The sequence below is a fragment of the Cottoperca gobio genome, chromosome 20 (assembly GCF_900634415.1).
Source record: "Cottoperca gobio chromosome 20, fCotGob3.1, whole genome shotgun sequence".
NCBI classification, from domain to species: Eukaryota; Metazoa; Chordata; class Actinopteri; order Perciformes; family Bovichtidae; genus Cottoperca; species Cottoperca gobio.
The window spans coordinates 12,100,626-12,121,521 of record NC_041374.1 but is presented as its reverse complement, the minus strand read 5'-3'; the positions used below and the strand labels follow the sequence as shown (position 1 = coordinate 12,121,521).

General features: G+C 40.6%; 2 protein-coding genes across 3 annotated transcripts in view; one reads left to right on the top strand and one right to left on the bottom strand.

The window, feature by feature from the left end:
- Window positions 1-3,414: 3,414 nt before the first annotated feature.
- Window positions 3,415-14,752, bottom strand: rec8b (REC8 meiotic recombination protein b). Its single transcript, XM_029458030.1, has 18 exons — window positions 14,650-14,752; window positions 14,421-14,489; window positions 13,837-13,979; window positions 12,656-12,731; window positions 12,064-12,181; window positions 10,901-10,976; window positions 10,286-10,353; window positions 9,498-9,579; window positions 8,871-8,928; window positions 8,113-8,299; window positions 7,450-7,584; window positions 6,814-6,889; window positions 5,974-6,131; window positions 5,663-5,702; window positions 5,465-5,540; window positions 5,256-5,357; window positions 3,907-4,013; window positions 3,415-3,647 (listed from the first exon to the last, which is right to left on the bottom strand). The coding sequence occupies exons 1-18, from the start codon at window positions 14,703-14,705 to the stop codon at window positions 3,571-3,573; spliced, it is 1,704 nt and encodes a 567-aa protein (XP_029313890.1). The 5' UTR covers window positions 14,706-14,752; the 3' UTR covers window positions 3,415-3,570.
- Window positions 14,753-16,998: 2,246 nt separating this feature from the next.
- The window catches only part of pdcd6 (programmed cell death 6), a 15,743-nt gene continuing 11,845 nt past the window's right edge, over window positions 16,999-20,896 (top strand). Inside the window, exon 1 of one of the 2 annotated variants that reach the window (XM_029458066.1) lies at window positions 16,999-17,234. In XM_029458066.1, the coding sequence (XP_029313926.1) occupies window positions 17,152-17,234 (83 nt within the window). In that variant the 5' untranslated portion in view covers window positions 16,999-17,151. The remainder of the gene's footprint in view (window positions 17,235-20,896) is intronic. The other variant, XM_029458067.1, reaches the window with a different exon arrangement.

The window sequence follows — 20,896 nt, the reverse complement described above, 5'->3', positions numbered from 1 at the left end:
TGTTTTGCATGGAGAAAAGAGTAAATAATGAATGGCCATTAAACGATTAGTCGATGGACAGGAAAATAATCGCCAACTTCTTTGATAATTGATTAATCGTTAAAGTAATGTTTAAAAATGCTGTTTTCAGCCCTATAAATATGGACACTTCCTGCTTTTCTGTTTTATATCATATTAAAGTGAATATTTTGAGGTTATGGACTGACAAAACTAGACATGGACTTTGAGAAACTGGGATGGACATTTTCACTATTTTCTGACGTTTTATTGTCCAATCGATAAATCAAGAAAATAATTGTCAGATTAATTGATAATGAAAATGATTGTTAGTTGCAGCCCTAATTTTCACAAATTCCCGAGCGCGTTAAGGTCCATGGCTTTATCTGCACTTTGACAAAGTTTACGATGATCTCATTTCAGTGCCTGAGGCTCTGGCACACTGCTGTGATTTCCATCAGTCTGACAGTTCACCTGAGGGGTGACTGTGGCACGGCTCAGTGACCTCAGGGGCACGGTTGTGCACATAGAGAAATAAATCCTCCATTATAAGATGAACTATGAGCTAACACAGATAATGAGAACCCAGAAACCCTTAGAGCTGACAGTAACGGCAACATAAGATACAATAATACTGGATTGATTGATTTAAACTGCTTCCAGACCTGCACCTCGGTGTTTCCAGGGCAGGATATTCATTCCTGTGCGACAGAAGGAGCGGTCAGTGTGGGCCTCAGTGCTGTACAGGACCTCCTGGTGCTGTTTGTCTCCAGGTTTCTGGGCTTTCACTCTCACCTAGAAGAGGAAATCAAATTGTGATTTTACCCTCCCTCAGACATCCTTTTGTTTGCTTCCATTTACATCAAGACAAAAGAGTAATGTTAGTCATACCTCGAGGATGGTGATCTCTTTCTCCTTCAGTTTCCCTGCTTTGTTCTTAATCTGGGTCTTCTTGGTGTCAACCCACACCACCCTCTCCTTCACCTCTGACCTGGGCACACACAAACATGTTAACAAATCTACATGAAATTGCTTTTTAAGACCCCTCACACTGAGAGCAGACTCACTCTTGGATGCCCAGGTCGGCCAGTGTCGTGTCCAGGAAGGGGAATGGCTGGTGTGCCGGGTCGAGCTGCACCTCGATAGGAAGTGCCACCGACATGGGGATCTCCCACTCCAGTTCAACACGCACCTTCTTGCCACGTGGGGATTCCCTGCCTGCTGGGCTGTCCGGTCCTCCGTTGGCCTGCTCCACATCGGCCTCTCCCTCCCCCAACAAGCTTTTTGTCTCGTCTGCTGCCAGCTTGACTTTCGGATCTCAAACAAAAAAAGAATGTGATGTATCCTTCGCCCTCGCTGGTATGATCTGTGCTTTATCTCTGTGACTGATGCTCTGTATCTGCACTGTGTTGTTGCAGAAACAGGCTGGTACGTTCTCCTCCTCTCTGGGCCGATGATTCAGAACTCTGCTTCTTCTGATGATGAAGGAAAGTGTGAGCGTCTGATGCATATGAACGTGTGCTCTACCCTCTTGGCTGATATAAGCAGTCGGTGTGAATGTGTGTTATGTGCCACTCAGATGTTAGGATTATTAGACTGTCAGGGTAGTGATGGACGGGTAGTGTTTGTACTGCCAGGTGTCTTCGTGGGTTATCAGTCTGAGGCCTGGGTGAAGTCAATGTCCTAAAGTACTTTTAGTCTGTGAAGAAATAATTGAGAACTGAATGCTTTATGACGTAGAATTGATAGTTTAATGTAAATGTACAAACAACATGCCAAGAGGTCATATCAGGTTCCATGTGGACAACACATTTTTTACTGGTAATGAGGTCATTCTCTCCACCACATATCTACAGCTCCACTCCTTTGTCTCCCTCCTCTCTTTCTCTGATACTTTAGGTGTACAGGAGGTTGACATATTTTCAGCTTTTGAAGAGGTCTTCTTGCTCTAACTTACAAGGGGACACAAACGCGGGGACACGTGTGGTCCCATGCTGTGGAGCATTTGTGTTCTGTACAGCAGTGATCTTTTTCCCACTAAACTAGCACTCTGGACTCAGCATGTCACATTCCATGGGCTGCAGCCACAATAAATCCTCTTTACGTCAGCACTGTGGAGGGATACAGATGATGTAAAGGCTGGGGAATGTATGGAGCCAAAGGGAGGTGGACGGTCTAAGCACCAAGTTATAGTAGCACATGCTGTACTTTATTTAATTTAATAACAATGTATTGTGACTAATTGCATGTGAAAACGCATCTTGAGGGGCATTGTTTGATGTTCACTCCTGCTGCTCTAGTGTAGTGCTCAGAAGTTGAGCATTTAGTAGCTAGAGCTAGATGTTTCCACCAGAAACCAGGTTGAATGCTAATGTTTTTAAAGCTTGTTTGTAAGATAAAATGACAGGCTGAATCTTTTCATACAATAACATACATTTTTACCACTTGCCTTATGTTCAACGCCAATAACACTGATACTTTGGCCTCACTAGCCAGCCTGTGACCCTGCTTTCCCAGCAGTGTGTCTGTAAACACCGTCAAGTCACACTTACATCTTGTCCTGCAGTGCCAGTGATGCAGCAGTAGTGGAGGTGGTGGCTGTACAAGAAGCCCGCTGTAATCTGTTTGAGCAAGAGGTGACTAACCAGCAAGCAAGACATTTAGTCCTAAACTATGATGGGTTTGTACCTGTATAAAGGAGGTGAACACAACAAGAAAAGGTACTTTCAATGAGGCATTTCTTTAGTCAAAAACATTACGTGGCAGTGTAAAGGACATTTCCTGGCACGGCATCTTGAATGTATCACGTGTAGTATCAACAAAATGACCATTCTACTGTGTTGATGCGAGTTAGATTTCTGTTGTGTGACTGCAGCACTGCCCTCAGCTCGGTCACAACGAGGTGCCACATGGATATGGTCTTACTCCTATGTGCGCACACACACACACACCAGTCCTCGGTGCGTTTTAACAAGCAAACACTTTAATTGTGTGGAGTTATTGGGGCATGAGGTCAGACAGGAGGTTTCTGCCAGCGAGGCACAATATGTTCCTGTTGGAGGCAGGAAGTGCTGATGTACTTACAAGTCACATTTCACTGGTTTCTGTACATTTTACTGCAGCATAAGATCAAATCTGAATATTCAACAACATTTTATTTAAAGTTAAAATAATGAAATATTTACACAGCACATACAAACTGCATAAAAAGTTTAATTTAAAATCATTAAAAAGGTTAAAATCCATACAGAAGATACAAACTAAGGTCTCGATGCTAAAACATTCATTAACAGTATGTAAAATTATCTAACGCCAGTAAATATTTAAAAACACAACCATATGAACAAATTAGAACAAGATAAAATTGGTTAAAAAATATTATTTTAAACACTGGATAAAAGCAAAGTGATGCGGTTCAATGTTTAACCCTTTTGAGTAATTTAACAATTCATATTAAAACATTTAATGTAATGATATGGTTATTATGATCTGATATCATGAGTTACTAAAAGCCAAAGGATCAAATTCATTCATTATGTTCATCAATAAAAAAAGATTATTAACTTCCTGTGTTCAGGCTGCAGGGTTTATGGTGATGTAACTGTAGGGCTCCGTCTGGTGTACAGTCACCTGTCGAGCAGACAGCAGCTCTGAAGAACACAAACATCACAGATGAATGCCTCCACAATGTTTCACTGACTAACTGTGGACGTCAGTGAAGAGACCGGACTAAAACTCAGACTGAATATATAAAACATTAGTTTTTGAGCTGACCTCATCCAAGATCTGAAATATCCCTTTAATGTCTTCATTTATTTTGTGTCAGTTATTTTAACACTTCTATTGCAACAAAGAACATGAACATTATGTGTTTAATGTTAAGAAAACAGCAACTTTTAATTTCCTCACCCAGCAGTTTGTAGAGCGTGTGAGCTGCAGTGGTGCGGTCGGCCTCTCGGGACACCAGAGAGTCAAAAGTGACTTCTTCAAACCTCTGCAGGCCGGAGGAGATCCAGCTGCAAAAAGACAAGCAGTGTGAGTAGTGCATGATATGATTCAACCTCGAGACCTGATATGGACATATTAGGAATTAACCATCCAATATTTTCTTCCACAAGGAATTAGTTAATATACAACATAAAACATGTCAGGTTCGTCCCTCGGGCCTGCTGGCGGCTTTCTACTTTGAATTTCAAAGCAGATGTCAAACAAAGTTGGATCTGGGTCAACCTGTGATGCCGGAGGCAACAAGTGTTTATCCAAACATAAACAACATCCCCATGGAAGACACAAATAACCCTCCACAGCCTCAGTCTATCTTTATTGGAATAGACACTCAGTGCAGGGTAACGTGCCATGTCACAAAACATTCATCACCTCAGGATGATTGTGACGAGGCTGGAATCAGGTTCAGGTTGAGGTTACTTTATCTGTACCTGTGGATTTGGAGCCTCTAGATCTCAACACAAGTACCGATGCAATCAAGTGGAACTGGAGGTTTGCAGGCTCAACATGTAGAACACCAAAAATGTTTATTTCCCACATTAATTTAGTTTATTGCAGCAGTATGAACCCAAAATAAAGAGATTTTGGCAGATTTAATTGCAAATTATGGATCAGAAGTAATAACCCAAATAACTACATCATGCTGTAGATAACATCGTAGCTGCTCCGTCAACACTCAAAATAACGTAATCTAAATTAGGCATACATACTGCTGGGACATTATTGTTTATTGAGCTCTAGGTGCTACAATATGTTCACCCTCCCTTTGTGATTCAACAACGTCAGGGCGTTGGAGACGTCGGAAGAAGTCTACCAAACACACGTCTTTGCTATCGGTTAAGGTTGCAACTTCGCCGGTCAAAGTTCACCTAAGTTCAACTCCACGCTCTGTGAAGATGCATATTCGCTACCAGAAGAGAGAGCTTAATTTGCCGCTCTGCTTGCATAGAACGAGAGGCGAATATTGGAAAATGTTAATTGACCGTGACCCTAATTCCTGTCATTCGCGTCTTTGCATTGACTTTGTATATTATCGTGCTGTGCAAATAATTTGCTTCACCTTCGGTGTGAACACACCATTACATGTGAAAATAACCAGCAGTGTTGTCTGTGGTCAAACATGTTCGCTTGATGCATTACATGGAGATGCGTCTTCTAACAACATGGAAAAAAATCAGGGTCAACCTCAGTGTGTGTGTGTCTGTAAGCTTGCTCGGGTTCTGATTGTGTATTGTGTATATTGTATGAAGTACCTCAACATGTCCCTGCTCTCTGTGTCAGTCTGAGCCTCGGGCATCTCGATGTTCTCCTCCGCTATGGGCTCCATTGGTGGCTGGGCCTCCATATGTGGAGACCTACACACACACACACACACACACACACACACACACACACACACACACACAGTGATCTATTTCTTTATCCATCGAGCTGTCCGTCTGTCCATCCATCTGAGACTCACCATCTGCTGACAGGTGTGATCACATCGCTTACGGATTTGTCCTCTTTGGACATGTCCAGGATCTGATCTAATGCAGCTGTTGACAAACAGAAACATAAAGAAACACACAATGAATAACTGTCAGCTTTAAGTAAACTATGTGTTTGTATTGTGCTGCCAAAACATGATCTAAAAAACTGAGAGAGGAAGAATTCTTACACGTGACGTCGGCGGGTTGCAGTCCTGACTCACTGGACATCTGAGCGAGAGAGGCAGAGCTTCATGAAATACAATAATGTAATTTGTCTCACCACTGAACTGAACACTCAGTTGGCAGGCTGCGACTGCAGGCTAGCTGGCTAACCTTTATTATTATATCCACAGCTTCAAAAATACAGATTTTAGCATGGCATGACACTGGAGTTTAATAAGAATAGTTATTCTCCCTACAGATAGTATTTAAGATCATTACGTGTTGCCAGGAGCTGTGAAATCTCTCCACTCCTCTCAAAGTGTTCACACAGACCCACCTCTCTCATGCTCGAGTGCCTCCTCTTCCTCTCTATCCTCAGTATTTCTCTGTCCTGCTCTGACTCCCCTGTCGCCTCCTCTCCTCTCTCATGTCCAGGCAGGGCGTTGAGCACGGCACACTGTTTCCATAGTGACTGGAGGTCAGCATCGAGGAGGGCTGTGGAGGGGTCAAAGGGCAGGTTTGGGTCAGTATTATGTACTTTCTTCACCACAGAAGTGTTTGTGGAAAGCCGCTGTAATCAGTCCCAATAAAACGTTTGCGAGGCCCTTCATGGCTGTGGCTGATTAGAAACATGCTCAGAGTTTATAAACTTAATAATGCGTGAAACTCAAGAGGTTGCAGGTTGAGTTTCTGCAATAGGCACGAGTCCTTGAGCACCACACTAAGTTTGTTTGTCACCTAAAAAAGTCTAGTCTAAAAATCCGTTGGTTTTAAACTTGCTTAAATATGGAATTTGTTTTCTTAGGACATTTTATTTTTGGGTTCTTTGCCCAGATCTTTGAAAATATGATTTTTTTAAGTAACTCAGGGGGAAAAAACTATTTTTTTATATAGCCTTACCCACAACTTTTACAATCTTCCCATTATTACTGCTAGCAATGCTATTGTCAGTTATTCAGAAGGTGTGATTTCCCTTGGACCATGACACGACACACTTATGTATTTATTTATTTAGTTTTTGTATTTTTTAAAACAGGGTTGTTGCTTTTCCTGTTCCCTCTTGTTTGTTCTTGGAATTGAATTATTTAAGAAAGAAGCTGAGGATTAATTGTTAATGTTCAGTCAATATTATGGGCTTTTCTACAGCGAGGGGTGAAGTGTAGCACTTAGCACTGACATCCACAGGGGGCGCTGAAGAGCTGAGCAGGAGTGGAACGCTTGGTGAAGGAGGGCAAGTCCAGCAAGAACTCTGACTGAGAGCAAGAGAAAAATATTAGCTTGATGGCACAGTTTTGAGAAAGAGAGAAAAGCAAATGATTTTGTGTCAAAGGAAATGATGGAAATATGGGAAGAAGGAAAAAAAAGAAAGAAGGCAATACAATCAATGAGCACTGTCCCAGCGGGCTTAGAGAGCAGGACGAGAATGGAGAGTTTAATTAACTGGCACCCTGGTGAGTAGACACTCTGATGGCAGGTCTTTGATTACAGAATAGCAAAGACTGAAAATTCAATTGGTCAGTGAACCCTTGATCCTCTTCAGTGTGTATTAATGAGTCTGCCTACAGTTCATACAGCTGTTGGATAAGGCGTGTGTTCAAATCTTTTCTATGTAAGTGTGTGAGTTCACCAATAAAGCCTAAATAACTAAAGAAACTCGGTAGATTAAAAAGTAGCAGAACCGTGAGGTGAAGATGAACCTTTAAGGGAACCAAAGCTCACTTTAAATGACTGGAATATTTGAATACTTAATATTCAAACATCGCATTTTAATTCAGTAGATCCACTTAAAAACAATGTCAGTGTGTTTGTGTACCATGTTCAGTGTCTCGGCCAGCGGGTTTACGATCTGTTCCTTCATTCCTTTCTCAGATATCTGGACCTCAGGGTCCGCAAAGACCAGCTGACGCCTGCGGCCTCTACCGGGCTTCCTAAGAGGAGGAACAACCACCTGGTGTCAGAGGGAGAAACACACAGCTTTAATGTTTACAGCGTTTACTTTTATAAAACGACAGCACACAAACTGGAAATTATGAATCTGTGTGTTGACACACCCACGTGTGCTTTCCATTACTTGTTTCCAAAACAAAACTAGCTGCGCATGAGTCACTTTGTGGACCGCAAGTTAAAGTTGAACAGAGAAAACGCTTTGTCACCGTCATCTGTGTTTCTTATATGACAGAATTTGGACAGCAGGCAAATAAAAGGTACTGGGAATTTTCCTCTTAGGCTCATAATGTGTGTAGAGAAGCACGCTACTTCGATAAATGTTAGTATTTTATACAGAATCACGTTATAAAAAACTAAGAAAATGAAAGTTAGAGAAAACGTAGGCCTCTGGTAATGACAGGGTGTCACCAAACATGTTTATAGACACATCTGCTCTTAATTCCTTGATGATTATATAAATTAGAGGGAAAAAAGCACAATACAAAATTACTACTGAATGAACTAGTGAATAGACGGCATCACGTCTCACCCCTTCACAGGGACTTTCTGTCGCTCCCTCTTTCCCAGATGCGCCAGAGGGTGGAGTTGGCATGGCAACCTGCAGAGGGGTCATCTCTGGGGCAACAGATGCCAGAGGAACCTCCGCAGGGTGACCCGACTCCTCGTCGAGCAGCCACACACTGTCCCGCTCTGCTCCCAGCACTGTCTCCTTCAGCCTGGATACAATACCACACACACACACACATGCTTACAGTATACTTAGGGGCGAATTCACTAAAGGATGGCGCAACTTTTGCAGCCACTAAACCTGCACAAATAGGACAAAAAGTCTCTCAAGGCACCCGCGAAGGGTGAAATGCAGCTCCAACTGCACTGCCAAGAAAATATAATTTTGGTGCTCCTGTGCTATTTGCACGTATTTAACATTTAACCTCTTTCTATACAAATGAGCCTCATTGCAAAAACAGTCCAATTCACAAAGATCAGCGCTAATAGCCCCACGCAGTGAGAGTGGAATTATTAGCGTCTTCAGAGTTTGTGGTAAATGAAGTGCATTTATAAGCCGTGTCACGCCCAGACTTTCCAATCATCATGGTAGCAGTGATTGTAGCCATGCTCATCATGTGTTTTGTGCTGCAGTGACAGTTTGCCTGTTTGTTAACATGTGGTAGCATACACACAAAGGCAGACTGGTAGTATCACTATGAAGTTGACATGGCTCTGAAGGCCGTGTCTGAGGCGTGTATTAACGATTAAAGTTTCTCTTTAAAGTGACGAAAGACTCACTGGTCAAAAGGGGACATGTCCTCCCCGGTCCTGTCGTCTGTCTGCCGCTCCTCCGCTTCTGTTTAACACACATGTACATGCACAGTGGCACAATGTGACATATACACAACTAATGGACACAAATAAGATGTTCAAGTAAACACATTTCCCCCAAATGATCTCATCTGTTGATAAAAGCTTATCAATGATCAAATGACTTTCCTTATTATACCACACCTCGCAACACATTCCCTCTACCCTCTCTTACTGCTGTTTGACTGCAGGAGGTGAACTGAGGGCCACAACAAACACTAAGCTAATCTTTGCTAAGAACAGTAGGTTTTGTTAAATCAAGGCCGATGGAAACTTAAGAGATGTTCCCTCTTAATTCTCCCCTGAAAGGAAACAGTCTCCTGAAAATAAACCTCATCTTTCGGGCAACAAAAGCACTTACAGTCAGAATTGCTTTTAAAAAAAAAAATCAATTACAGTTGTGGCACAAAGAGTTCGACCTGTTTGACTGGTGCAGACACATTACAAGAGAGGAACGCGTCGTGGGACTGATTGTAGTACAAACCTCCAGTATCACACTAAACATCTAAAACACAAAGATATGAATGCAACGCTTATCACACACAACGCACACACCTCTGCGGAACGGGTCTGGTTGATCCAACAACAAGTCGATCTCTCTGTCTGTGGCTTCAGGGAGGTCATCTCCTTCAAAATACTGAAAAGCAAATGTAAAAGTTAAACGGCAGTAAAATACAGAAACGACAAAAACAGAAGCATAAATAAAGAAATTGGTAAACATTTGCATGCAAAGCAAAAGAAACAGACGAGTGTGGGAAGACAACAGAAATGTGAGCCACAAATAAACAAAGTGTGAGTGCAGGCTGATGTAATTAAGTCCTATCTTATCAAGCCAGAATGGACTTCATCACCATCATTGATGGTGCTTCAGGAGGAGCATTGCCAGTGCGTAAGAGACAGAATGAGGAGGGTAATGCTGTGTACTGCTGGACTCAGACATTTGTGTCTAAGATAATGTAGCTCTGCATTCTTTTAAGCACTGTGGACATTGAGAGATATTTCACGTCCACATTCCCCTACGCCATGAACCATGAACCCACAAATATCAGTTCTTTTTTTGAGCAGTGAAAATCTAACACTTGCCTTAAAAAAAGCATCGTTGTCACAAATGGACTTGTTGATACAGAATCTGTACTGGTTTAAAAGCTACTTCATCATCACATGTTGCAGAGAGTGACAGGAGAGACCAACACACGAGCAGCTAACTTCTGACAAAGAGCTTAACTAAAGCTGCTGTAGGCACACGGTCCACATCCCAGCTCCATGATTCACCATGACACCTGATGTACCGAAAAATGATGACTGGGATGTTTCCTGTCCCTGTACTGTGACAGATAGTTTACCTCAGCAAGGGTGATGACAAACTGCTCCTTCTCTTTCAGGGAGATGGCAGCCGGAGGTGACCTGAAACCTGGTTCAACACAACAGGAGGAATTAGGAGCCGAGCATGTTACATTACAGTTACAGTTACAGTTAAGAGGGACGTGAGACTATCTGAGGAGAACGCAGCATTCAAGTGTTTGTACCACAAAAACAGCCGGGACAATGAAACCTGGGCCTGATGCACTTTTAATTTAATATGTGCAAATAAAATAAGATTAATTCAGTGAATACAGAACATGTATTCACAATGTTCCTAATAGGAGTGGAAATATTAATAACTGTGCCAAAAGTTTAATTTAACATGGAAACATGCACGATGTTACCACAACGACTGCTTCATTAAAGTGGGTTTATTCAAAGTGCATAATCACAAATCTCACAAAGTAATGTGGAAGCATCCACAACATTTCTTTTTATGTATTGCACAGTTATAAACATTGTTATAAAGTAAGTTGTGTGTCATCTCAGGTGAGGCTTCTTTCAAAGGAATTATGATATGTTTGGTCTTGAAATGTGAAGCCGCACATGACACGTGGACACAGCTGGTGTTTCAAATGTTAAATGATCGGTCTCACCCTGCATGTCGAGTGCATTGTGGGGACCGGGCACCAGGGTGTGCTGTGAACCTGCCTCTTCATTCACCCACATTTTCTAGAAATATACATTACAAATATTATATAGCGATACAGAATACTGACACAGATGTATTTTCAGAGTGTGAACTGATCCTGGAGAAAACCACCTTTTCATGACCCGAATGTATGTAAACCTTGATTCAGAGGTAATAAGTTTAATTTAGGCCTTTAGCCTTTCTGATACCATATTTTTTAAATATTGAAATACAAAAGCATTCTGAAAGCCACCTTTAAATCCCATGATAGTATCCAATAAATAATGTTCATATGATTGCCCCCATGTTATGTCGTTTCACACGTCGGCGCTGTCCGTGATTTAAGTCACGCATGGTATTTCCACAGGGAGAGATTACAAGGAGGACAAAGTCCGGCCATGTCTGGCAGATTTACAGCTCAGACTGAGATCTACAGTGATTTACTCTCACTCTGTATCTGACAACACCGAGGGCAGTATGGGGGTGTATTGCACATATGCTGTGTTGGAATGGGAGTGACCTACACTTGTGTACGTAATGGTACATGTGTGTGTGTGTGTGTGTGTGTGTGTTAGATCTATGTGGTTAGAAACACTCAGCAGCTGAGCATTTCTGCTGAATTTTGTCCGATGAGCCAATTTACTATTATGTCATTTTAATCGTTTTCTGTTTTGGACGTCAAACGTTAAAACGTTACTGAAAGAGCCAAAGTCACAATTGGTCTCACATAAGAGGCCACATTAATGAACTGTTCTTAAGATTTGGGCATATTTCCTCTGGATATACCGTACATGTATCATATTATGGGTACTTGAACATTAACATTATCTTGAGTCATATTATATTATCGGGTTACCTCAAACAATGATGACCGTGAAAACTATGAGTCATTGAAAACACATTACCACTATTATTATAACAGTTGTATTTTACACCAGAGCTGCTGACCTGCTTCCTGTTTACAGAGTGAATATTTGATATACACTGCAGGTTACCTGGGGATGGTGTACAGGTACATTTGATATTTATTGAGTTTTGTTGTGCTACACTAGACATTAGATTACACCCCATGGCATATTCCAGAGCCTCAACACATGCAGTATACGACTGTACGTGTCGTTAATGTACTTGGTGTATTTTATAGGGGCTGGGCAGTTGATGTGATTCCATAAGACCAAAGAAAGGGTCCTGCGCTCCCTCAGCCTCCTGCAGCATGTACAGGCTGTCAGGCACATCCGAGGCCAACCTGCCACAAAAAGAGAGTAAATGTTATTAATCTAAATATTAAAACATCACACATGTTCAGTGCCGTACAGTCCAACACTATGCATACTCATATCTGCGCTGTTGGGTTCATGGATTTATTAAATAATACAATCTTACTGGAGTACGCTTCACGCACATCTTTAGAGTGCAGAACGTGGAAAGATATATTGCATCTGCAGAAGAGCTCATACATTATCGCTGTTACATAACACGGCTTATTAAACATTTATAAAGCCATGAAAGTAGCTCAATTTGTCCATCACTCACGCAATAAAACACTACAATCTCCTTTTCAGTCTTTATTCCCCAAAACAATCTCCCTTATAAATATTCCACCAGACACTTCTGAGCTCAGACTTCTCTAAACATGTACAACCTCTGACAGCTTAAAACTTTAGGCTACAAAACACTCTTCTACTGCGCATGATCAAATTTGCCATGTGTGTGTGCAGACCTGTCAGACTCAGCCATGTCAATATATATGCATCTTTTAGAGCGCAGCAGTCGATCAATGGTCTGTTGAATCTCCTCTGGAAAACAGAAAAGTGCAGATATTTACTGCAGAAACAGAAGCAGGGGCGACATTGGAGTCAAGGTCTAAAATATCTGACATGGCAAATGTAATGAAGGTGACCAGACGACCATTCTGACTCCTCTCTACACAAGAGGCAATAACAAGGACAAGGCCTCCTAGTAATTACATTGTATTTCACTATGGGTCTTATTTATGCATACATTCTGGGTTTATTGAAAACTAAATCCCAGTCTGGACTAATGAAAATAAAATGGTTCACATTTTTAAAAGATCATATTATGAAACTGAGGACAAACGCCACCACGCCATGCTTTTGTAATACAGCATAAACACATCATGCACTCTAAATTGTACGTGACAGCTTTGTGCGTTTCTATTCTATTCTACTGATTGATGAAATGAAATACTGTCGCTGAATCCAAAAGCTACTGTAGACAACAGATGGTGGATGCTTTCTTGGCTTCTCATCCCGCTTATCATTATGCATTGTATTTCACTGTTATCACCAAGCATGACAACAGCATGATTGTGAATCTGTCGGATGCAATATCAATGTCAGGGTGTAATTTAAGACCAGATGACTAGAGATCGTTGAGCTGTGTTTGATGATATTGCATTCATCAGCTCTATATTGGCTTCTAAATCAGACTTGGCCAGGGTGATTTGGGGAAAATGAATCGTGCACATGTATGAAAATAGCACAATTGTGGTTATGCATCAAAACAGCTGAGACTTGGACATTTAGCAACTGACAGAGACAACTCGTCCTACTGTGTTTTCACATTTTAGCTGAGCTTACCTTGCAAAGTCGCTCAACAGAAAATAATGTTTCTTGTTAAACTAAAAATTCATCCTGCTTGACTGCATTTTCAAAATGTAAGCAGTAAGCAGCTGGAACATGATTGCCTTGTTTTATTCCAACTAACTCACTCACATACAGTATGTGGGTTTTATATTGCAGAAGGAAGGAAAACATCTATGTTAGTGTCTCTCTCACCAAGCAGGAAGTTACATTATATTGTGTGAAGACAAGTAGCTTGGAGGAGAGTTACAACTGATTTTTCAACTCTTGCTTGTTCCGCTCTGTCTCTTCTCCTTACCGAGCAGGAAGCCACACTGCCTGTGGAAGACGACGACCACTCCATACTGCAGCTGAGACGACAGGTAGAGGGAGAAGCGAGGCCTCGGTAGGGAGGGTTGTGGTGGAGGAACCTGAGCAGTCACATAGTCCAAAATGTCCCCGCTGTAAACGTTAAACATTTAACAAAATCAATGATACATTTTAACATTGTATGTCATCTTAAACAAGTTGAACTGGATTAGGGTTGCAACTAACAATTATTTTCTTTATCATACTTTCTTGATTAGCCTAATTGTTTAGTCTATAAAATGCTAGACCATAGAAAAAGAAGAATACCTTTACACCAAGCTAGGCTAAGTTACAGATAGCTTGAGAGCAAGATGCTGAAGATGCATCCTGGCACACTGACACATTCTAACATCTAATGTTATTTTACCAAGTCATAACTTTAAGGTTGGCAAAGTGAGACATGGGTAGCTGATGGCTACACAACTTACTGCACAAATCATTATATATCATACACAAATGATCTGGCCTAATTTACTTACAATCAAATACATCAGTCTTGCTAGCACTAAACCAGAACACTGCTGATGTTCTTACCATGTTCGCCTGACATTGACTTTGAGAAGCTCTCTGCGGGTGACCTTGATACCTCTGGTGGCTGCTAACCTGAATAACACAACACATTTACTTAAAACACAATTTATAAATAAACCTTTGCTGACAGTCTGATCTGTCATGTAAAGTTAGTCATTTTTAAGATTCATTACTTTTTAAGTTTAGTTAAATGAACACTACAAGCTAATGAGCTAGCTTTTCTAAAACTCACCAAACTGTGGAAAAACATCCAGTGTGGCGGTGGAGGACATCTGGGTAGAAAAACATTATTTTTTCTTAAACTTTACAGTTTCTAGATCAAGCAGATTATTTGAAGGAAGATGTAAATATGTTGAGGGATTTATTTAGCTAATGGCAAATACTAAAAGCTTGGTCAATTTCACGGCAATTTTCCCGCCTCAAATCGCCCTGGACCAATCACGTTGCGATATCCATCACATTTGAAATTAAAAAGTCTTGTGATGCATTCAAAGACTTTATGAAAGTTAGACAACTGAACTTTAGGCGTTAATGTGTTAGTGCTTTAGGAGGTTGGGTTAAAATGTAAACAAACTGTAAACCTTTTCTAGATTATATTTTTCACAACTATGTCGAAGAGTCAGTTACTATTATTATGGTTGATAATTAGCAGACATGGAAACTACTGTAATCCATGTACAACTGTTAGTTTCTTGTCATTTTAATGAGTATGTCCATGCTAAAGAAGCTACATATGAGAAAAAGTAAAATAAGTAAAATATAATTGAATTATGAAATAATCAACAAAATAAAAGTGGGTATGTGGAAGTGGAATGCCTTTGTATATCAATAGGTTTTAAGAAGTGACTTAACAGATAAAAGTGAATTCACATCACAAATCCTATGAAAGCACACTTAGAAAAATATGTTTTTAATATATATATATATATATATATATATATATATATATATATATATATATATATATATATATAAAGGTTAACCCTCTATGGTACGGTACCATTTCTGGCCTTTTACATTCACACAATACATCCCCTGGTATAATGCAATACTATGAATAAGAGGCAGGACCATAAGGAACCAATTGCAGTGTTTACATTTTTCACTTGAATCTCTGGGGGCCATCCTGAAGACCTCAAGTCCCACAAGGATTAGCTCAGCCATTTCGCTCCACAAAAATGGTCTCAAAACGTCATTTCCTGCCCTTTTTCAGTCTGGAAAGTTTTTTATTCACAATAATATATGAGTAAAGCTTAATCTGTAATAGTGTAATGTACTTTATTTGCTAATTAAGTAATGGAAACTAAAATGCAAATGTTGCCTTGGGGAAACACCATACCATTAAGGTAAATTGGATAAATGATGGATTTAACTCTAGTGAACGCATGGCTCCTGTACCGCTGAGACTGCAAGACTTTGGCATCCCGAAGAAAAAAGTGTAAAGCTTCCTGAAATTCAAAGCTGAAGTTGCAAGTTGCCTTTGCAACAAGAGGAACGTCTTGAAGAAGAGGGGAGACCATCACAGACCTGGCTGAGAACAGAAAATGCCCCGTGACCAGGCACGTGGTGTCAGAAGATCTGAAATGTACCTATAGGTGCAAGTCCAGAGTGGGCCTTAGAAATGTATCGATAATATCTTAACATCAATTCAAATTCAAATCAAATCTACCAGGAGCCAATGAAGAGAAGCTCAAAATAAGAGCAATTTGCAGTCGTTTTTGGTTTTGGTGAGGAGCCTGACTTCTGCATTTTGGACAAGCTGTAAATTCTGTTGACTCAGACATGTTAAACTGGCCAACACATGGTTGTGTGCAAGCTGAGGTTAATATCAAAGATGGACCTCTGGCTAATCATCCAATCAATTAAGCAATTAAGCAATTAAGCAATTAAGCAATCAATTAATTGATTTGTCACATGAAATCGTACAGAGTAGGTCCACAACTCCAGTGAAATGTAATCCCGTAAAATCCTTAAATTTGTCAATTATTCACTGTGAAACACACGTCCTCTGTCTGTCAGATCGGTATGAAAAGAGTCACCTGGTTGAGTTGTCAGATATTCCAAGATTTAGAGTTCCTGATATCCCGTTGGAAAATAACGCAGGCACTGTATGTAGACTACGTGACCATAGTTTTAAAAAAGTTTTTTGTTTTTATTTATTCATTGTTTTTATTGATATATTCCTGATAATGTTTTAATAGCCTATTATTTGATCTTAATGTAACCTTATTTTCTCTGTACTTTTGATTAGGATTGTTAAATGATGGAAAAAAATAAAGAAGTAATAAATAAATGTAACAAAACATTAATGAACAATTAACACAATGACATACAACTTGGAAAATATGTTTATTATTGTGCTGTGTCTTTAAACTTGGTGAGGGAATTTATTTCATGGATATATTTAGTTAAATATTTACAAAAACGTACTTACTCACTTACTTTTGAGGAAAGAGGAAACGTAAGATATTTGTTTTCTTATTTCAACGTTAATTTGAGTAAATATTACAGTTTCTATTTTTACCCAGTTTGAAAGGAGAGGAAAATGTGACGTCACCCTCCTTATGGGTAGTGGTGAATGATTGGCCACTCCTCTGTGCGCGAGGAGGCAGGCGGTAACGTGAACGTCGTGTGGTGGAGTCTGATTGAAGCTGCTTAGTAAAGAAACTACAGCAGAAGGAAACACAGTCTGTCGGCTTTACTTGCTCAATTTTGGCAGAGCATTCCCTTTAAAATGGCGTATCACAGTCCGTACAGAGCTGCCCCGCAAGTCAACGCGCCGCCGGACCAGAGCTTTCTGTGGAATATCTTCCAGAGGTGAGTGGGGAAAGGCGGGTTTTTTCGCTGCTTTCTGCCTGTCTCTCACTCCGCTCCGCAGTGAAAACCGCTGTCGTTTATAGCGCGAGAGGAAGAGAGTGGGGCTGGGTGTTAAGGACACAAAATGTTTTATTCACAGCTCGTTTTGTGTCTCTACTCTAATGTCCTTACAACTATTTGTGTCTGAAAGCAGTGCTCCGCAGTCAAATTAGTGCTTTGTCAGGTTACCTTTCAGTTCCTGGAAATAACGTTACTACTGCACAGTGTAGCTATGACACATAGCCTATGTAGCTATCACTCGGCTTGTGTGTCAGTATCACACAGCTCTATTATTGGCGTTTCAAGCGTCTTGAAAGGAAGTCCCAGGTAATCTGTCTCCTACAGCAATGAGAGTTTACAAACTGGGGTCCAAGGACCTCCAGGAGTCCTTGAAGGCATTTGTTCTGGGCAAAAGAGAGACAATTCCTTTTAAGATGATCCATTTAAAGATAGAGATGTGAGAGAATATTTCATGAATGAATCTTTCAACTGCCTGTGTCTGCATCATATCTGCACCAAGTCAGCAGTGAAACATCCTCCCAAGATGGGGTTTCCTAAAGAATTCTGACAGTTGTGAGTCTATATGACGCAACTATTTATGGAAAGCTGACATGAATACACTGGAAAGCTCTGTCACACAATATTATAACTATAGACTGTATTTTGTGTTCTTGAGCTGATCTTACAGTATCAGTGGCAGTTTTCTACCACTGGCAGTCATCAATTTCACTATAGCCTGAGTCAAAAGTGTGTCAGCAGCTAAGAAGGTCACCGTAGTTGGCAGAGAGGGAAATACATGATATGCTATAGCCCTGGTAATAGTAAGCTATAGAGTTATGTAATACTGCAGAGGATTTTTTCCTACTGCTTTTCTTTCTCACAACATTGAGATGCTGCACGCATTGCAAGGCTTGAAGCCCCCTTAACGAATTATTAATGTGTGACTCAAAACCGCTTAGAAATTAGGTTGGATTTTATCATTTAGTCTCATATCTTTTGCCTTTTTCTCTCACATTCATAATCTTTAATTCACAGTCACGCAAACAGCACTTCTAATGACAGTAATTGTATACACATATGGGAGGCACCATCACTTGACGTCATACGAATAAAAGAATATGATGTTCATGAACGCACACATGTCATCTCTCACATGATGAGCTTTGCGATGCCTCATCTGCTGCCTTCTGGAAAATATCCGGCAGAGCGGAGCTGGAATTCCCTCAGTCATGTGATCAGAGTCAATAGAGCATAGTTGAGGTGGGAGGACTCTCATCTCTGTCACGCACACACACATACTTATCAATTTAGGACTTACTGTCCAACTGTTGCCCCGTCTTTGGGTATCCATTTAAATTAAGTCACACTTTCTAACTCCCTTTATCCTTTCTAATCATGAATGTGTAATGACAGGAGAAGAAATGGAGTCATTCATTCTCAATGTGTTTCAGTGCGGACTGCAGTCGTGCTGTAGTCGGCCTCTAAGTTTTGGCTATTTCTTAAATATATTCAGTTCCGTGACTTGACATTGAGTGTCATTAATTTCCTTCTTGCCTGCCTTCTAATGAATGACATTAGTATGACAAAAATGTTTTCACTCAACCCTTCAAGAGTCGAGAACAACATCAGGCCTTGAGTTGGATTTAGATCAACAATTCAGATGAGTGCTGGATGAATACTGAACATTTTGGAATGACAACATATTCAAACTTGTTAGTAACAAATCACATCTTGTAGGCAGAAAGTATGGTTCATCTAGAATAAATAAGCAGGAGAGTGAGATCGTTTAAAGACATTTCTTTTACAGTACAAGTTGATGTGACCACTGTAACATGTGGACTGTCTAACCTGAAACAGACCCATGATTGGATCCTAAACATAACCCATAGATCAAAACACTTAGAAATATTAAAAGTAGTAATGGAAACTGAGTGTTGGACACCAGGGTTAGCTTGGAAGGGTTGCTGAATGCAGCTTTAATTTGGAGGTTTTTCTTTCTCCGATGTAAGACCCACTATGACATCATTTATGTGGAAAGTAGGGCGAGCTTTGTTCGCAAGCCATATTCCAACCTGATTGCTCAATAGGAAACAGTGAAACATGGGAAACTCTGAGCAGAATAACTGAGCCTCGGTGTTTCATGTTGTCCTGCTGTTTTACCTACAAGTTCTGTACTTGACAGCGTGAAGATGGACGCACCAGATGGCTAACTGTCTTTGCTGCTAGGCAGAAGGGAGTTTTAATGATGTTTTCACTATTTCAGCTCGCTTTACGTAAAAGGCTGGCGAGGTAACTTTACCTGAGGCTGACTGAAGGAGTTGGTATGGGGAAGATGGGAGGAGAGGAAGAGGGAGAAAAGGGGAGAGCTTTTTCTGTACACACATACTTCTTTGAGTGAATCTATCGGTGTTTGGTAAAGGTTGGGTACCCCCACTGCCTCACCCTTACCGTGACAAAGCTCTCATTTATGGAGGCATGTTGAGAGCAGTTTTTTCCCCAACGGAGAGCAGTCAGGTCTCCTCATGTTTGTTTTTCTTTATTTAGGTTGGGAAGGTAAAGCAAGGAGTACACACAGACTTATAGCTGATCACCGTAGAGACAGCCATGAAGGCTGTAGACATGGAGATACAATCGCACATAAAGCGTCACAGCTGCGAGTGGAAACCCAGCCCACAAAGTCAGCACTCGGCACGGCCTGAGCTTTTATTCTGTTGGGGGTTCCCCATCTCCCCCCTCTTTCTTCTACTCTGCTGGTATTCAGCTTGTGTCTGTGAAGTGTTTGTCACGTCGACGGGTTGGGCCAGTACAGTGCTAAGGCAGGCTGCTAAGGAATAACTGAGTCACTGGATGTTAAGCTACATTTTAAAACGGCAAGCCTCGTTATTTGTGTCACATTCCAGCCTGTTTTTATGTCTCTGCATGTCAAAGAATGACATGAATGACTTGGCTTAGTTTTGTAAATGTATCTTAATAGCTACATTGTCCACTGTCCTGTATTTAGGGAAATGGTAAAACCATTACAATAAAAAGTAAGCACAAAAGTAATGTGCCGCTATTACAGCTTTCAGATATATTTTGTTACAAATGTCTTTTTATCTGAGGGGGTTTCCCTCGTACCTGCTCATTCCAAACTATCGATATGTTTTTTTCATGACCTAAAACTGCTGGATGTCCAATCTATTATCACATAATAACCCCAGGAAGATTGCTTTTTTCCGCATATTGTGATAATCAATTAGTAATTAAATGAATTTACCTAGCACAAATGCTAAACACTCTCTGGTTCTAGCCTCCATTGTGATTTTGAGTCTTTTCTGTGTTTTGTCTGTTTTTATAGAACTGTAAACTGAATATCTTTGCGTTAGTCTGAACATTTTCTGTCAGATTTGTCCAAGACATAACCTTGGACAAATAACTTTCCCCCATTTTCTGACATTATCTAAAAATAAAATAAAAAAATGGTCTATATATGGTCTTGACCACTTCACCACTTCACCCCCCTGTAAGCTATTTTATGTAATATTTCAGGTTCCTTGGAGAATCTGTATCTGAAGCATTAGGCTGGTTTTAATTTTTTTGAAAAACGGTGAACTGATGCTGATGCTGTATGCTGGTAGCACAAC